General features: G+C 46.2%; 1 protein-coding gene across 1 annotated transcript in view; it reads right to left on the bottom strand.

Annotated features, from left to right (window-relative positions):
* Nucleotides 1-17,935, bottom strand: part of LOC119455336 (kinesin-like protein KIF2A) — an 85,978-nt gene extending 68,043 nt beyond the window's left edge. The window contains exons 1-3 of the mRNA XM_037716725.2: nucleotides 17,763-17,935; nucleotides 9,497-9,591; nucleotides 273-341 (exon numbers count right to left, since the gene is read on the bottom strand). Coding sequence (XP_037572653.2) covers nucleotides 273-341; nucleotides 9,497-9,591; nucleotides 17,763-17,823 — 225 coding nt within the window. The 5' untranslated portion in view covers nucleotides 17,824-17,935. The remainder of the gene's footprint in view (nucleotides 1-272; nucleotides 342-9,496; nucleotides 9,592-17,762) is intronic.
* Between the last annotated feature and the right edge of the window lie 1,004 nt (nucleotides 17,936-18,939).

Raw genomic sequence — 18,939 nt, 5'->3', positions numbered from 1 at the left:
GTGCCTTTCTACCGCAAGTTGCATAAACACACTTAAAGCGGTAATAGAGCAACCAGAGCATGTACATCATGGCACAGTGTGATAGAACTCAACATGCTCTCAAGAGTTCTTTTTGTAACAACGGCATCTGAAGAGTAACATTTCCAGGGTAATTGAACAGATATCGTTATCAACATTTTATGTTTGTTCAGTGCTTCGTTCAATGCTGAAAAAAAAAACAGTTCAGGCACACTTATACATCATCTAGACAAGCGACAATATCAAGCACTTGCCTTTTTACCAAAGCTCCGGTTCACGTTCTGTAGTCCCGGGTTCAGCTCAAAAACTTTGCTGAACTCAATCTGAAATGCACCAGTGAAAAGACAAATCAGTTACGAGAAATAGAAAGACAGTGTCGTACAATGTGTTCGTGCCGGTCACCATTTGTCTATCAGCGTTCTGTTACCTGCATCGACGTCAGCAGTCCTAGAAATGTGCATTTGTTCACATAACTGTTGCTGCCACTTTCACATATCTGGTGCTTTCAATTAAGCACCGAGGTAGGAATCTTGCTCTCCATCTAAATAAATATGGCTGTCAAAGCAGGGAACGCCAATCTGCAACTGGATGAGCACTACATGGCAGCTAGGCCGCGACAGCAGGAAACCGCAACATCATTTGCAAGAATGGGACTTGTACACGGGGCTTGTAATCCATACCTGCCAACCTGTGATCATTAAAATTCGTAAGCAGCACTCATGGACATGACAAATGCAGGGGAGTGTGGGCAAGAGGGGAGTCCAGTAAGCATTTTCATTTCACGGGCCCTTAGCCCACACTTTTTCAAAGATACATACGCATTTTGTTAAACATTGATTACGTTTTAATGCAGAACATAATGTGCAGGAAAGCCAGGCAGATCAGAGACTTAGAGCTGATACAATGTTTTCAAATCGCAGAGACCTCTTCAGCGACGTCTTTTGTGGATTTAGCTCAGCTGACCAAGTTGTCTAAAACATGCTCGAAGCCATTGGCCCTCTGCCTAGCGCCTTGCACTGCCACACAATGGCGGCATCGCAATTTTTTTTTGTTTTGTTTTTTCAAAGCGCAGCTTCCTTCGAAATTTTCGTCTAGCTGCAAGCCGTATATATGACTGAAGTAAGGGCAACCAGCGCTGAAACTTAGGGTGCCACCAGCAGCGCCATAACACGGAGCCTATAGTGAGCCGTAGAAACACTTTTCAACAGCACATGCTGCGATTTCGCGTTATCAATTCCACCGCTTCTTGAGGTGCATGTGTACAGGTTTTGGCCTGACTGGGAAGTTGCGTGATAGAACGTACGAGCGCATGCGCTTTTCTCCACCGCGCATCAGGTATAGCCGTATGGTCAGAGCTTTGCTCGATGCATAGAACGAAAGCAAACGCTGACACAGGCGCGCATCTGCTATCATCCAAAATGTCGTACCATTTTCGGGGCCTCCCTATCGGAAGGTGTCAGCATATTTCAGCTGCACACCAAAACTGCCGTAGCGCCTCCTGGCCAGCACTGGTTCCCCACTGCGCATGTCCAGGGTGCTGCTTTGAGTAGATAACATAGGCCACTCTGTGCCGGAGTGGCAACTTGCAATTGGCTGCTGTCTGGACTAGCATACAGCTTCGATCACTATGTGCCTCTGGGTATGTGCCCGTACAGACAACTTCGGCGCTGAGTATGTGTCACTATGAAGACGCCGTTCTTGAGCAATCAGATTAGATGTGACGGACACAAGAGGTACAAAGCCTTAAAAAATTCGCGCCCCATCCATTCTTTGTAGAAGATTTTGAGACGTTAGTGCGACACACCAACTTTATATTGATGGGTGTGTAATTGGTGGTTAGGTTTATATGTTATGATGATAATTTGGCTATTCTGCTGTCGCGTATCCGGTTGGCCGCCGGCATTTGCTCCAAGCGAGCCGTGCGAGCTTCCACCGCATAGCGACTGTGAATTGCTTCGGTGCGGCGGCGCTTGCGTTCTCCAAATTGTTAAGCGGCAAGCTGCTTCTTTGGCCGACGCTTCAGAGAAGGTAAGATGGCTCACCAGAGGAAGAAGCTGGAATCACGAGATGTATAAGGCGTGTACAGCAGCCACGCTTTCGTCTCTGACTTCTTTTTGGATATGCTGCACCATCTAGCGATAACAGTGGTCTATATGTATTTCAATGGCTATTCATCCAGTTGCGGCGCTCGAGGTGGATAGGGCGTAATCGCTTTTCCTATGTAAACCGTAAAATCTCGATAAACAATTGCTTCTTCAGCAGAACTGACTTCGGGTTGGTTTGTTTTACACATTTCGTTAAAGGACACTTCGTTAAACGGAACCGCCATTTTTTTCGAAGTCAGAGTAAACAACTAAAAATATTGCCGAAAGAGACACCACGCCTAATCTGAACGGCATCACTACAGATATCCCTGTTTGCACCTTTCTTTTTTGGGTATGCTCGCCAGTGCTCCACGCCATAGTCAAGGCCGCATTTTCTGGCTTTCGTTGTTGGAGCAATTAGTGTGGTGGTACCTGTAACATGCTTGTGACTTGCAGTGGTTTCTTGGTGTTGGCAATGTTGGTGAGAAGCGAGTTTGCGTAGCGTATCCCATGGGGGCACTGAAACGCCCGCGCAATTCGCTCATGGTATATAGAGACGAATATTTTAGTTTCCGACGACTTCTAGAGTGGTTGCTTCACTAAAACAGCTATTGCTTTTAACAGCGAAGCTGTTTAAGCCAGCCGTAATGTATGGTTCGTGTTTCGTAGCGAGAAACTGCCACGCAGTATTCATGGCAACCAGGAGGGCGGTGACACCCCGGAGGGCGACGCGGCACATGCGGTCTCCTCGTCAGCTCCCTCTCCTCCCAACCCCCGCCTCTCTTCTCTCCGCGGCGCTCTGAGCTAGGAGCACGGTGTAACGTATATACTCTTTAGGTGGGGACACTTCTCGGCTTGCTTGCGAGACGCGATCGACCAGATGAAGTAGCAGCATCGCGCGCCGATCGGCCCAATGACGGCAGCGGATAACTATCCATGGTACGACACAACTTCAAGACAAAATGTTTTTATTGGTTTAATCTCCCGTTGGTATAGCAACTGGTGCTTCGCGGGAAATACGAAATGATTGAGTGACGCGCGAACGTAGGTCACCGTGGTGAAGGGACAGCGTGGGGGGGGGGGGGGGAGGGCTTCACCTTCTTTCTGGGGTTTTACGTGCTGAAACCAGTTCTGATTATGAGGCACGCCATAGTGGAGGGCTCCGGATTAATTTTCACCGCCTGGGGTTCTTTACTACGGATTGATCTTGTGCCTTGTGCAAAACGTGGCCGAGTCTCGACGCACAACCTAGCAAAAACTTGGCCGAACCTACAAAAAGTTCGGTTGGGTCGCCAGCTTCGCTGTTTCCCGAGTCTTCGCATCGCTAGTGGGAAGCTGCCCCTAATTCTGTGTTATTGTTGAACATGACTGCAAGCATGCATAATCGCTGCTAATTAAAGTGGTTACGCTTGTTCATATCGAGCTAATATTTTCAATATCGAGCTTTTGTGCTAGAAGTCCTGTGTTCGAATTCTGCCGTCGGACAATTGTGATAATGTTTATTACTTCTAACGCAGTACTTTCTTAAAAATGATCACTTTGAAAAGTCACGAAAACTTTGAAAGCCAGAAGGACGAAGTTTAGATAAATCCATGTACTGCCGACCATTCCCATGCTCGCTGAACTGCCCTTCTTGCCGCTCTCGTAGACACTAGCGTCACAGTTCCCTCCAGAAACTGTATGAAACTGTGCCTCGAGGTTGGCTTTACTTTTAAAGAGAGTCCATTGTATAGGCGAATATATTTGTTAGGCACTTTAGAAGCTTTAGTAGTGGGTCGGTGGTAAATGGCCTGGTGGTTGGGCTGGGCAATGAAAACGGTCATTCGCTTTCACGTTCGTTCGTTCACTCGCTCATTCGGGCTGTTTGCTTACATTGACAATAATCGTCGGTGAATAGCGCAGATTTTTTTAAGGCTGCATACAGGTTGTGTCACGTTGGTAAATTTATTCTGGAGGAGTGGTCAGAATGGCCATTTACCACTATCACCTACTCATGGCAGACTACACAGCAACCTACATATAGCTAGCGGCCCATGTAGACAACTCGACTTACTGGGTGCATGAAAGGTGTCAGATAGAGCTTCCAATTTACAAATCGACCCCTGTCACGTGATTCTGTCATCGAATGGAATAACAAATATTTAAAAATTGAAATATCATTTGAATAATTTTCCTAATTCTTGTCCTGGAGGAGCAATTCATTTTCTAAGGCAGCTGGGCCCTCAGACTGTGGCGCCACCGCTCGGGAGAACGTGAACCACGGCGCCGACGCTAAGCGGCGGTCGTTGGGGTGTTGTGGAGCGCAGCGTAGCATTATCCCCAATAAAAAAAAATATTGTTTCAGTCAGGTAGACTGCTCCCTCTCTGATAGTGAGATTATATTTGGATCAACAAAACAGTGATGTGCTTATTTAGGAATAGCAGGCATCCGTTAACAGCAGCCACAGTTGTGCCTACAAGTCTGACAGGTGACAGTGGTCTGCCTTTGCCCGTCCTTCGGCTATTCCTAATTAAAAGCACCACTGTTTTGATGATACAAATTTAATCTCACTATCAGGGAGGCAGCAGTCTACCTGACTGGAGCATAATTTATTTGGGGTGTTGCTACGCTGCGCTCCGCAACACCCCAACGACCAGCCGCTTCGCGTCGGCGCACGGCACCGCGTCCACCGGGGCACAAACAGATCCGAGGCGCCGCCGTGGTTCACGTTCTCCCGTGCGGCGGCACCACAGTCCGAGGGTTCAGCTGCCCTGGAAAATGAATTATGCGTCCTGGAACCTACAAAATCTAACATGGAATTTGAAACGGGTGTTTGGTGGAAGCATCCGTGCGCACCACCGGACGAGCAGAAAATGGCGACGCTCAGAATACAGCAACGTTTATTAATGTTAAAGCAAGCTCAGAAAATTTTATCAAAACGTGGATGATGCGCCAAAAAAAAATCAAACGGTCATACCTACAGCACGCTCACAAGTTAACCCCGGCACCATACAAACTCGCACTTTCGACTGCAGCCTGCAGCAGTATCCCTCTTAAGCTGTTTCACGGGTTGGTTATACAGCATCAATCACCGTGTTATCTTTGCAGCTCCGTAACCTCCCACGAGTGGTCATTGCAATCTGCAGTTGCGGGATGGCGCGTGTACGTAGGAGCGTCACTATGCCATGATGTAGATGATCCCGACATTTTCTCTTCCTAAAGGAAATGGCGTTAGTGGTCTCCTTCCACAGACCTTAAATGGTGTTTTACGTGCCAAAACCACCACATCAGACACGCCGTAGTGGGGTACTCCGGATTAATTTGGACCACCTGGGGTTCTTTAACGTGCACCTAATTTTAAGTACACAGGTATTTCCTGCATTCATTCATCGGCTTTCTCGCAAGCGACATCCTGCTTTAAGGACTTCGTTTGTGCACATTCTTTATGGAGGCTGGTCAAGTCTTCCTTTCTGAAGTTATCCTTTGCCAATGGCTCAATGTTTGAACAATATAGGGACAAAAGGGAAAGAATCAGACTCAACTGTGCGCACTTGGTGTCCTTGTGCTGCGAGCGTGCAACTTGTCCCTGGCAATGCCTCCAGCGCCATCTCCATTCGCAGGGACGGGTTCCAGTGAGCTTCGATTTTCAAAGTGGCTAAAACGTTCACAACTAAGCAATCGCTCTTATTCATTGTAGCCCCCTGTTTTTCATTGTCTTGGGAGGGGGGGGGGGCAGTCCTACGCTCAGCTTGCTTTCCGTCTTCGCACCTTCGCACCGTGACTGCATTCGACGGAATAGCTTTTCCTCTTTCCGGTTCAATTCAATGGTAGTCACTTGTGCTGCACGTCCAGCTGATGTCCTAGCAAACCCATCAATTTCTCGAGTCTCGCAAAAAGAGCCATGTTGCGAAGCTTGCGACTGCAGTCCGCTGTCCGAAACTGTTTATGGTGGTGAAAGGTGTCCGCACGAGCCGAGCATGTTGTGTGCTAGGTGAAGCGGGTTGCTTCATTGAAGGGTCAGTGAGCACCCCCCCCCTCTCATAGTGGGAAAAGTGACGCGCCGAACAAAACAAGATTAATGCCCAAGTGTATACCCAAGTTTAGCGACACTTCGAACGAGAGCCCTTCTCGCAGAGGATCACTTCGGAGGCGAGGTGGAAGACGGCAAAATGAAGAGTCATTCGGTATTGATGAAAATGACGATCTATGAAGCCATAAAGGTTTATATGAATCTCGGAATTCTGAGTTTCAGAAATGGCTACCGTTTCATCACGAAACGAATCTATCTGCAAGCAATATTGCAATCCAATTGCCGATTTTATTCGTTTTGACCAATACAAGCTTGGAAGATATCTAATGTCCATAGGGTCAAAATGGCGAAATCCGCGGGAAAATGAAGGTTTCAAGCTTTTTTTTGCTTCACGTATGCCACAAAAATGCGAATAACATTTGAAATCATCAAAAAGTGGCCTTAGAATTACTGCCGACTCTGTTGTGAGCATTCACTTATTAATATTTGAAGCATTCCTATTGAAGCTACACACTTCAATGCAGCGAAGCGAGTTTCTCGAACACACTTTCTTGCAAGTGCACTCCACAGCAAGTATCACTAAATTTACCTGTCTGACTCGGGTAGAATAGGAATCAGCCCTGTACAAATTCAACACCTACTTATGTCTTGGTTGCATAAATTTTGCTGTCCATTTGACACTCACAGGAGCATGTAAACACGAGATGTATGGAAACTTCGTGTTTACTTGCATGTGCGTGCAAATAAAATGGCACAAAGTATCATATGAAGATATCTATAACCTATATCTATAACCAAGATATATCTATAACCAAGATGTTCATGAAGTACTCAGTTCATCATAACTTTTATCTCAAGCTGTAGTCACATTTCACTCCTGGAATGTAAACCAATATACAGACTGTTCCCCTGCCTGTGTGAATGCATATTTTAGACCAATGGTAGTACTTGAGACAGTAGCTTTTCCATCATCATCAGCCTATATTTATGTCCACTGCAGGACGAAGGCCTCTCCCTGCGATCTCCAATTACTTCCGTGTTGCGCTAGCAGATTCCAACTTGCGCCTGCAAATTTCCTAACTTCATCACTCCATCTAGTTTTCTGCCGTCCTCGCCTGCACTTCCCTTCTCTTGATATCCATTCTGTAACTCTAATAGTTCACCGGTTATCCATCCTACGCATTACATGGCCTGCCCAGCTCCATTTCTTCCTCTTAATGTCAGCTAGAATATTGACTATCCGCGTTTCTTCTGATCCACAGCGCTCTCTTCCCGTCTCTTAACGTTAGGCCTAACATAAAATATGAACAAGCAAATGCAAGCAAATCAGTAAGCTGTACACGAAGCTTCACATTCCTGCTCAGCGGTAAAGAGGGGTCACCTGTCGGCCTACATTGCTGTATTCCGCGACAGTTCTGCATTTGTTCGTACGTTGCATGTTCATGCAAGCTCTCACTAGCAAACTACAGAAAGTGCCCCATCGCGACTAACACAACCAAGTATAAACTGCGATATACGGGGACTCTCGAATGAATCGCTTTTGGAGAAGCTACGATTGTCGCGTGACGTAGAACGGGACACGTTGGAAGATTCGAGATGTTTTGCTCAACCAGCCAATTCAGGGTGCACTGAAAGTGATCGTCGGAAAACAAGTCATGTTGCGGCATGATGCGATAACAGTACATTTTTTTAAAGGGACGCAGGTGAGATGACTGCAATATTTTGAACGTAGATGACCGAACCAATGAAACACATGCGGCCGCAGAACAGAATGTGATCGCCTAAAAGCCGTGTTTTCACCGTGACGCAGAACCTTGAACTCGCATCGACAAAAATATGCCAGTTTCGACTCCTGCATACAGCTCTGATCCATCGAACGGTTGCCAGCTGTCAACAGACTTCTTGCGGATTGTCTAATAGGAGTGCAATTCTGCGTACGCCAAATTTTGTGACACGATCCGCCCTGCAGGCGTCCGCAGCGGTAGTAGTATGCGACTTTTAAAGGAAGAAAGTTGAACAGAAAAGTGCAGCGCCGTAACTGTCTTGCTATGAGGACACCTCATCAGCACTGCACAGGGGAGCGATGAGGGGAATAAAAGAGGAAAAGAGTCCTCCCAAGTCGAGTGGTAAGGCCGACCACCCGAAGAGGTCCGCCGCAGTCGGACGCGGGTGGAATGAAGGGGCGGATAGACGAAGTTCAGGCCATAAGATCTTACGGGCTGCTCTCAGCGGGTAACGGTAATATCGCCGCGCGAAGATAGCAGATAGCGTAAAGCAGGGGGGTATGCGCATTTATGACATGGCGAAACCCTCATCACGGTTTTCTCGAGAACGTAGCTGAGGCCGCTGCTTGGTTGTTGCAGCTCATAATGAGCGCGATAGCACTTCAAGTGCTTGTACGCTAAGGAAAAGCATTAGGCCTCTTACGAAGCTTGCCAGTGTGCTCCTCTTTCTTTGTGTTAAAAAGTGCAGAGAACGAGGTGAAGGAGGGATTGCCAAACTAGACTTGTTTTTGTTAATGTGGCGTATTTTCAATGTTATAACAATGTTTGTGAACGAGCGATGATGTTTGTCAGATGCTTTGCAAGCAGCTCACGTTGCCATTAGATGATCATGTGGGCAATTGCGCTTGTTTAAGTAAAAAGGAGACCACTGCTGGTGGTGAATGTTTGTTAATGTTATAAAAAAAGCCGAACTTCGGCCTGCCAGACAACACAACTGCCGTTATTTCTCCGCTTTTCCTCTCCACAAATAATTGATCCACCCTCCCCCCCCGTAATTTCAAATGATATAAACCCGAAAACGAAGGTCCCCTACTTATAAAGCATCACACACCATGCTACGTTTGCAACGTGCGTAGCGCCACGGAAGTGCATTTAATAAACTTGCTGTTGCTGATTGGTGCACGTGCATCACACCAGCACGTGAAGGATCCTGATCAGCTAAAATGCGACGAATTTTGTTGCACGTACTGCGGCTAAAACGTACCAGAGCACACAGCGTCGCTCAGACATTGAAACGAGCCCAACTAAGCGCAATCACGTGCAATAAAACGTTTAAATACGGCAATGAGCATTGTTTTCTATTATGAATAGGTTTGTGCATTTATAATTTAGCTACCAAGGTATGCATAGGTATTACTTTGGCCTACAAGGCTGCCTTTCAAGCTTTGAGTGATAATGCAGAAACACGCATGCTCTCAAGTGCCCCGCACCTTGAAATACGGACCCTGAAACCGTCGTTTAGACTTACCCATTTTCAGCAACTTGCTTGGCTCCCAGCAAATAGTTTACCCGACCAAAGATTCCACCATCCAACAGTCGATTACCCCGAATCTGCGGTACAGCACCTTTACGGCGGGTATTTTTGGAAGCATGCACTCACCTCCTTGCCCTTTTTTTCCCCGTCCTCGTACCACTCAGCCATCGTGACCTGCTTGTCCTTGTCAATGCTGACAACCGTGGCTGAGTGAATGCGCCCTGCAAGCACAGATCAAGCAACATAACTTTTGCAATCTAAAGGAGGGCACAGCTAAAGTGAAACATGCAATCATTTCGCAAAACGAAAAACTCTTTATCGGCACCAAATCCAACATTTGTGTTACAACTAGTTTCAGACCTAAAAATTGGAAGTTTAGCGTTGAGAGCAGTGCAAAGTCCACAGTAGCATACGCTGGAGCAAGTGTGTAGTGTTGAGCTGTTCAAAAGAACTTTACAAAACGAAAATTATACAAAAATTAACATACTTGTGTCCGTGACGAGAAAAAAAAGGTTAAGAAGTTGTTCTACATTTACTTGTTACCGGATGGTGTTGCTTTGCGAGGCGAAGAAAACGTTTTACTCGATAGATGGGGCCGTAACCAGAAATTCTGTAGCTAGGAATATGCATTGTATGTCTCGCCTTACATATCACATGAAGGAAACAAGCAAAGTTTGAGCTGGAGTGATCAAAATTTGCTGCTGAAGTTTTTAAATTGCCCTTGGGAACTGACGAAATGAAAGACACCATCAGAGTAACGGAAGCTTATCTCATTATCATGAAGTGTAGCCTATCAAGAACATTGAAAGAAACAAAACGCGCACACAAGCGCTGACATTCAAAGCAAATGATTCATTTCAAGGTCTGTTTACCAAGACAAAAGCCTTTAAAAGCCTTTTCAGTCAATGTCACGGTATTAAATTATTGCCTCCCTCGCAATGACCTGCTTGTATGTACCGAGAACTGCAGTGATAGGTATGGAACCTTTAAGTTAACTAGAAGCGGGTGTTTCAGTAGAAAGCTTCTTACAATTGTTATCCGTCTTCAACTTTTATCCAATTCTAGCACCTACTTGAGAGTAATAACAGCAGTTGACATAGGCTTGTGCTTAGCTTTTCTTAGCGAACTATATTTAGCCTAATTAGATAGCCAGATATCTTAACACTTCGCGGGATAATCTTTTTGGCAAAACGTTTAGATCTGTGAACATGTTTTAGTGTTTTGGTCATATCTCAATAAAAATGTGGATGTGTACACCCTTCGCGAGCGCTTGAGCCTCTTAACGTGACATAATTATAAGTCTATAACAGACTTCGGTTCCTTGTGTTAACCTCACCTACCAGTCGTTCAGCCGATGAGCCAACAAGCATATTCTCCAATTACATAAGCTCATTCAGAATTGCTGAAGAGAGACCTAATTATCTAACATATGTTGAAAAACGCAATATTTAAATGATGCCCGCATTTAATTAAGGCAAGTTTCCGGCAGCCCGCCGGTCTCAGGATATCCTAACCACGCGTTCGCGTAGGTAGCTAAACGGCTAAAGAAGACTCCCTGGAATGGCGGAATGTAGCGCCAGGGACGAGAAGACAATGGCCGTGGAACCATGAATCCACCATGCGCCCCAAGTAAGATAGGCACTTTTTGCGAATAAAAAAAAAAACTCGCATATAAACTGAAAAGCCGGTTTGTGGTAAGAAGCACGAGTGAAAGTTAGCCGAATGCGCTGAATGGGTATTTTGTCAGATTCCACTATGTCGTGGTAAATACTACATAGGTCCGGCCGGCATATGCATTAGTGAACGCATTAGAGAATGAAGAAATAGAGTGAAAATTATATCAGGTGATAGTTTCCTAGTTTTGTAATGCGAAACGTGTGCATGGCACCACCTTCTCAACGATATCGCTATTGTAGGCCGGAGTAAACGCGAGACTTGGGCTAATGATGGAAGCCGAGGGGATCTCTTCCGCTCACCAACGCATCACTTACAGTTCGGCTAAACAACTGGATAAATTGCACATGCTTCCACAGGTGGCTACATCCTTAATGTGTTAGACACGTTTGTGTTTGAAGTTCTATGCTTCCTTGTAAGCGATAGGGGCACTGAAATTGTTCTGCACTATAGGCTTGTGTCGATAAAAGCGCAATCAATACCGAATGAAAGTTTCATTCTTCAAAGCGCATGTGTTTGTTCAGCTTGGTTCACTCTCCTTTTTGATGCGCTACACTTCATGTCATAGCAAGATGATCAACCAACAGGCCCACATCGCCAGTCTTACTGACACAAAAGCCACGCTTTCATGCACTGCAAGCAGTGGAAGCAATTGCAACAGCTAGAAGTACGTTGCTGCAGGCATGAGTCATTTTGTTTTCAAGTCAGCAGCGACACTCTTGCGGTGTCATTGGGTTCGAGAACGTACACCCGTGAGCAAAAGTATACGGACCACAAGGTCGCTGAAAAAAACTAAATTTCTTCGTAATTAACATGCATAAACTGAAATTGACGAGTACATCGGAAAGTTCGCCGTCCCAAGTTTGGACTGCACTCCTCAATTTCAAGTTGCATTCGCAGACAGTTTAAAAAATCGGTTTTATCGCGCAATCCCTGGTCCATATACTTTTGCTCATGGGTGTACGTGTAAGTGTTGCATGTCGTAGTGCTCATGTGTAATTGCTCCATCGTATTTGCTCAAATGTTTAAAGGTCCTTTATCCTGAACAATTCAGACAAACATTTCTTAAGGTGCATCCGTACACTTAATTAACCTCTTATAGAACTCTAAACAGTGCCGCTGGCTGCCTGTTAAGTTGATGTAGAGAAATGGTACTCCCGCACCAATCGCAAACCGGCTAATGCTATTGAGCCCCTGATAAGGAAAAAGCTATTTGAGAATAATATCACACGATGTCTGATGTTGCAGTCAGTGAAAGCTATGACATTAAAAACAGCTACATTCAACAAAAATAGACGTAAGCAAAAGTAAATTGTGGCTGTGGTTAATGAGACGAACTGCGGCACCTCGTGTCCATGCAGAATTTTTTCAGCAAGCTGCGGTAAAAAGTGACAACTCAGCACGCTTTCAATATTTCCGAGTTCAATTTTGGGCACTGCGCTGTGTCCTCCCTCATCCGTTTGTTCAATATTCATAAGGTAAATGCACATATTTCTCAAATTTGCATGTGAAAACTTCACAAAAGCAACTGAAGGAACATGTCCATGCATTTGAAATTTAGCATCCTTTGGTAGGTGCAGACATGCCTATCACTGATAACTGCCATTTTTAGCATGAAAAATAGAACATGTGGTATTGTGCAGTGCTCGATACTAAACAATGCTGACGTCGTCGGAGGTAATTCTCGTGGTAGGCATAGTGAGTTTCTATGCACATTTATGCTCGTCTGGACTGTTGAAGCCTTTCATTGTAAACTGTGGCAAACAGCAGGCAGAAACGAATCTGACTATTAGACAAGAGCAAGCATTAAACTTCTGTTGCAAAGTCAATTAAGATTTTTGACAACTTCAGTTATCTTTCAATACAGAGTCATGCCCTGCAGGGACCATATCAAAGAACAGCGTTGGAAGCGATTTCAAATCTGGCCTCATGTTTGTATTTGCACTGTACGCGTACATAGCCCCACGCGTTGTGGCTTCAGTTTATATAACCTCTTCCTTCTTATCGCGAAATCAACATTGACTCATGTCCGGCCTTAGCGATCGCTCTGTACTTCATGCTTTATTGAACTGCAAAATACCTGCCTCCATAAAAAAAACTACACGATGTGATCAAGGAAATCATGTAAACATTGTAAATGACATTTTTAATAATAGCCACCGTTACCAGAATCATCAGGCGTTTAGAGACGAGGGGCGCACATATAATGGAGCTACAAATTGTGTCCGCAAGGCTACTGAAGTGGACACTGCTTTTGTTCTCGTTGCTAATGCTAATCCTTTCATGACAGCTGGTGAGGTTTGAGATGCGGTTGGCCTGGACGTCAGCATAGAACTAGTGCGACAATAGCTTTTCGAAGCAGGTTTCAGCAACCGAATTGCTACCAATAAGCCGCTCCTTACCAATGAGGCGAGAGAAAGGCTCACGTTCGCTCAAGCGCCTCTTCACTCAACTGCAGATGACTGGCGAAACGTTGAGTTCACTGACGAGTCCACGTTTTGCATCCAGTGGAGCCAAAAGCAGGTCTACCGTCCAGACGTCATGAGGTGCATATTATTTCTGAGTTTAGTACGCTTCATTCCGTGCGTTTTTACAGCGAAGCTGTTAAGGGCTCAGTCTCCGATGGTCGTGTACGCGTGTAGAAAAAACTCGCTGGCCGTGTGCTGTATGTGCGAGTGAAAGCGCGCGAGGGACGCGCGCTTTCGCGGGGAGTGAACGCACGGCGGAGAGCAAACGCGACTTCCTTCGCGCGAAAGGCCGTGGGGGGGGGGGGGGGGGGGGCGAAAGGGAGGCCGGGAGGCGACGTTTAGCTGTGGCACCAAATGCGTTTCTTGCGACCGGACTTAAGGGGAACTGACGGCTCAATCACCCACGCGAAAGGAGGAAAGCGGAAAGGCAGCGCGGGAGGGAGGAAGTGCGGCTTTTGCTCTGCGAGCAATTAACTGCGAACTTGTACTTTGCGCGGCGATGGGCGGTGGCGCGCACCGTATCTTGAAAGCAATCTGCAACATGGCTCCTACCTTTGTATGCGCTGTGCTTTCGCCGCTCAGTTTCCGTTGAAGCCATAGACCGAATGAACCTTCGCTCGCTGCTACTGGCGCGCTTGCTCACGCCAGCGTTTTGACAGCACACGTCATCAACGCGCAAAACTGTTGTCGACGGCGGCGGCGTTTTGCCCGCGTTCGCACCGAACGCGCGCGGCGTTGGTGTCGTGTTTATGAAGAACGTGCCAACCTTTGCCGTACACCCTATGGCGGTGTACGGTAGCGACCATGAGGCCATGGTCCCTGTGGTTACTAAATAAATGAAAACCACTGAAGCATATATATTTCTCATTCTTTAATATTTCAAATAACCGATTACACCATGACATCTTAATAGTCATAATTGGAAATACATCATTCCCACCATAGTACAGCTTGACTGGTCTTCCATCTTCACCCCAGTAGAAGGGCTGATAGTTTGTTATCCTTAGTGGGGTTGTGACGTGAGGCGTCTTTAGTAAAGCAGGCACACAGACATCCGTCGGTAAACGCCCCAATGATGTATTTAAGGAATCACGGATATTTTTCAGGTGCGACCCCCTCTACGTTCAGCAAATTAGCGCGAGAGCGTGAACGTTTGGGGCATCATAACGAAGGATGGCCTTGGATCTCTCCGCAGTATTGAAGATCGAATATGCAGTGAAGGCTGTATAGAAATTATCAAGGCCTCCTTCCCTGTGTGCTATACGATCCTTTACGCGCCGGCTATGGCTGGCTTCAGCAAGACTTGTCGCCTGTTCAAATGTGGCGCGCCGTGCGAGGGATTGATAACGTAAAGTTGGTGGCAATTACGCGGACATATAGCCCTGCAACGTCGCGACGTGTGTGGTAATGAGCGAACAGCGGAAAGGTACGAAGAGCAACAAAACACAGAAACAAACGAAAGCACGATTGAGAAGCGGCTACAAACCTGCTTCTTGGCTTGACCGCCATCCGGCTAAACGGAAACCGAGTAAACAAAGCTCCAGTAAATGTTTATATGCCAATAAATTTCGTTTTCCGCGCCAGTTCATTTGCGAGCCATAAGTTAGAAAGGAAGACTTTCCTGTTCTCCAGCTATCACACAAAACGGTGTCCGCGAAGTCTCATGAGTGCGGCCTCCACTCGAACCATGGCAACGACTCCAGCCGAAGTCGCCTCAGCGTGACGATAAGAATAGATCGCCGACGCTGCTGTTATCTGCCCCGAGATAACACATTAAAAAGGAAACGCAGCTTCACGATACTTGGGAGATGATGCAACAGGAGTGTACAGGGTCGGTATTTTGTAGCGATGCCTTTTCGGTAATAATGCCTTTTCGCGCTTATAGCGCTTTGTCAGTGGTCGATCAACGGGATCAACGGATATCAACGGGATCAGCCGGCCGTGAGCGGTGGATGATAAGACTAGAGTAGAATAATTCATAATGCCTCGCTACGAAATCGCGGCCCAGGAACAGAATACAAGGTTAATAAAAAAAAAGTCGAGCAGGAAACAACGCCAAGCGGAACAGTTCAGCGTCCAGACAATGTTAAACAGTCCAAAACCTTGCTTCTAGGGTTTTATGTGCCAAAACCAGTTCCGATTGTGAGGCATGCCGTAGTATAATGCTCCGGATTAAGTTTGACCACCTGGGGTTCTTTAACGTGCACTACAATGCAAGCACACGGGCGTTTTTGCATTTCGCCTCCATCGAAATGCGGCTGCCGCATACAAAAACCTTTGGAAAGAAAACTCACCCCGCCAGAGCAAGGCAGACAGAGGGGCAGCATTTCAATGAATTAACCGACAGGTAATGACTAATTCCGAGGTTGATGAGCGAAAGAGGGACCTTTGGTTCGAAGTCGAAGTGGAGAGACACCAGCCATTACGCGTCCCGCACCCCGTCTAGAAGACAATTCCTTTACGGGCGTTACAGATTCGTTTTTTTTTTCAGGTTTTCTGTAACTGCAGATGCGGCAGAGACACATTCCGTAAAAGCGATGCATTCATAAGCAGTTCACCGCCACGTTCACCCGCGTTTTACGACGACGCGGTCTTGATTCCGCTGTGGTCAGTTACGGCGTCACTTTCACGGAAGCGTGGTCGAAACACCAGCCTGCCTCGAAGCTTGCCGCAATGTGCGCAAGCCACCCTTTAAAGCGAAAGCATGCTAGGGATACTTCCTTCGGAAATCTGTCCGTCGATCCATCTGTGTCTAGAATGTGACACGATGCGCTTGTTAGGTATACATGTGGTCCTATCGAGATATGTACAGGGTGTTTCAGCGACCACTTTCAAAAATTGTTCAAGTTGGCTGTGGTAGATAGCACATTTCGTTCATGAGCTGATCTACACAAAGAGGCGGATATATTACTTGCGGAAAGAAATTGAAATGCATAATCGATTAATGAACCAATATTCACTAATGAAGTTTTTAACTAGTTCCTAATCAAAAATTAAAGGTACTTGACATTATTGCCCCAATTTTCATGGCTCATCATTAAATTGTATAAGGCTAATATGAATTATTAATGGTAATTACCATAATTTAAGCCTAATTAAATTGCTGCGTGTCCATTACTATAGCCCAATCCAGAATAATAAGGGCAATGAATAATTCATGGTACATTACTCAACCCAATTCATAATGACATTACTACAACTCATTAGGTTCACGAATTATGTAACTGAAATTGCAATATTTGCAGTACATTGGGTCATCATTGACACAGTAAGCCGTGGTGTGCGTAACTCTGTTACTCCTTTGCATGAGTGCAATATGAATTAGTGGGAATAATCCTTATGCACTATCTGACAACTCCCAGAAGGGCGTTTCTGCAAAAATCCTTTTTTCTTTTTTTCTTATTAGTTACGCAAAATGATTTTTTTTCATCCTGTAGCAGCAGACCCATTGCGCAGTAAAGACGTTGCTATACGCACCCTTGCAATTTTTTTTAAATAATATCGTGACAGCGTCGACCGCACGGCATGTCAGCGACCTTGTAGCTGTGATGGACACTCGTGAAGCGAGCAGCGCAGCAGATTACATTCGTCTTGAAAATGTAGCCCACACACAAGAAACGAGGACACAAGGCAAATGTAACACAGACGCTGCATTCTCGCGTGTGCGCTGCAGTTTCAAGATGAATAGCTACCAACTCGCCCAACTTTCAGCAATATTACATCGAACCAGAAATTGCAGTTTCGCCCGCACATACTGTCTTCGTCCTAGCCACCCTTCTCCGCTACAATGGCACTGACACGTCGTGCGGTCGACGCTCGAGTGACATTAATAAATAATCGTGGGGGTGTACATTCTGCAAAACCCTTCTACAAGAAATGGTCTCGCGATAGCCAGCGCGGGCACAATTGCGTGAAGGATGCGTTTTCACGAGTTAAGCGCGCAGATGGCACAGAACCCACCCCCGAAAAAAAAGGCATGCCCTGTGCGGTTGTAAAGTAAACCGCCAAGCGACACGCAAACTTCTCGTACATGCAGACCGCGTACACACACTCACACCGTTCGTCCGCTTAGTATAACCCTCAGAACAAGGTGCGATCATTCAGCTGTCGTATAAAGAAAAACGAGCTTCGCTCACAAAGCAGGTCAGCCGCCTCCGTTAATTTTTTTTTTCGCGGTTAGTCGAGTGCTGCCTCACTTCATTTTAGGGTTAGGTTCAGTAAATACAAGCCCGCTCAAGCCGAAGCCTCACCGTCGCTTCGCAGAATGTCAAGGCTGGCGCCAATTCGGAGTCCTCCCACTTGTGCAGCCATTGCGGTAGTGGACGCAACAGTCAGGTTGAATCAAGGCCGAAATTAGTCGCGGCAGCACGTACGAGTCGACAGCTCTCAAACCAGTGTCAGCAAACTCCTTCCCGAGACAGCTTAAATATGTGTTTTGCGATTGGCCAATAGTCGCTGGCTTACTTTGCTCCCACCAGTGTGGCCAGCCGAGCCATGATTGAGTGCTAAGTTTAGAAACATTCAGCAAGTAAATATCAGGTGTAAGATATGGTGGCGAAGATGTGCTTAAGGCTCCGCAATAAACTTGCGCGCATGCATCCCACAAGCAGCATAGCCTTCGAGATCTGGTTTTGTCACTAGCGGGCAAGCGTGGCTGGAGCGTGCATTTCGGCACCACGTATTAAATCCAATTTTACATCAACGATACTTTAGAGTTAACCTTGCTCTCCTTACCTTTCCAGGTTTGGCGTGGCTGCAGGATGCTGCTGGGTTGGCCGGTAGCTCGGTTTTTATATTTGTGAATACATATACGAAGGTGCTGCCTAGAACGATCGTCTGGTACCGGACATAGTGAAAACCTGCACCATATTTATTGTCAATCGAGGCAGGCCGAGGGGGCAAGTGGTCCACGTAAGCGTGAACGTGTGCTTCAACAGAAAAATGATATCGTCTCGTCATTGTTGTCCTTCAATCGTCGCAATTGCATTGAATTCAGTCATTATAATTCATTGCTCCATTGCAATGCCGTAGTAGTCATTCCACCGCTTTCAGTCGCTCATTGTTCCTACGTTCACATTTGATCATTAGGACGCCATTGTCACGCCATCATTACAATTGCTTCATAAGTTCATCATCCATGCAGTCGTAATGATTTTTGCGTTAGTTCATCGTGATCACTCAGCTGTTTTGTGCCATCGTCAGCATTACGTCATCGTCCTACAGTCCTCGTCGTGCATTCGTGAACTTCTTGTCATCGTGAAACCCTCGGGATCATTCCATAGTCGTCACTCCAACAGTGTGTTGTACACGTTCCTTTAAAACAGGAACGAAAGCTCGTCTCGTTCCTTCCCAATATTGAAACGAGTTCCCATTACAAGTTCCTTTAATGCGAAAGGAACGTGTCGTTAGATTACATCGTCACATTTG

This window comes from Dermacentor silvarum, chromosome 6 (assembly GCF_013339745.2).
Source record: "Dermacentor silvarum isolate Dsil-2018 chromosome 6, BIME_Dsil_1.4, whole genome shotgun sequence".
In the NCBI taxonomy this organism is placed as follows: domain Eukaryota; kingdom Metazoa; phylum Arthropoda; class Arachnida; order Ixodida; family Ixodidae; genus Dermacentor; species Dermacentor silvarum.
This window is presented reverse-complemented; position numbering and strand designations above follow the sequence as displayed.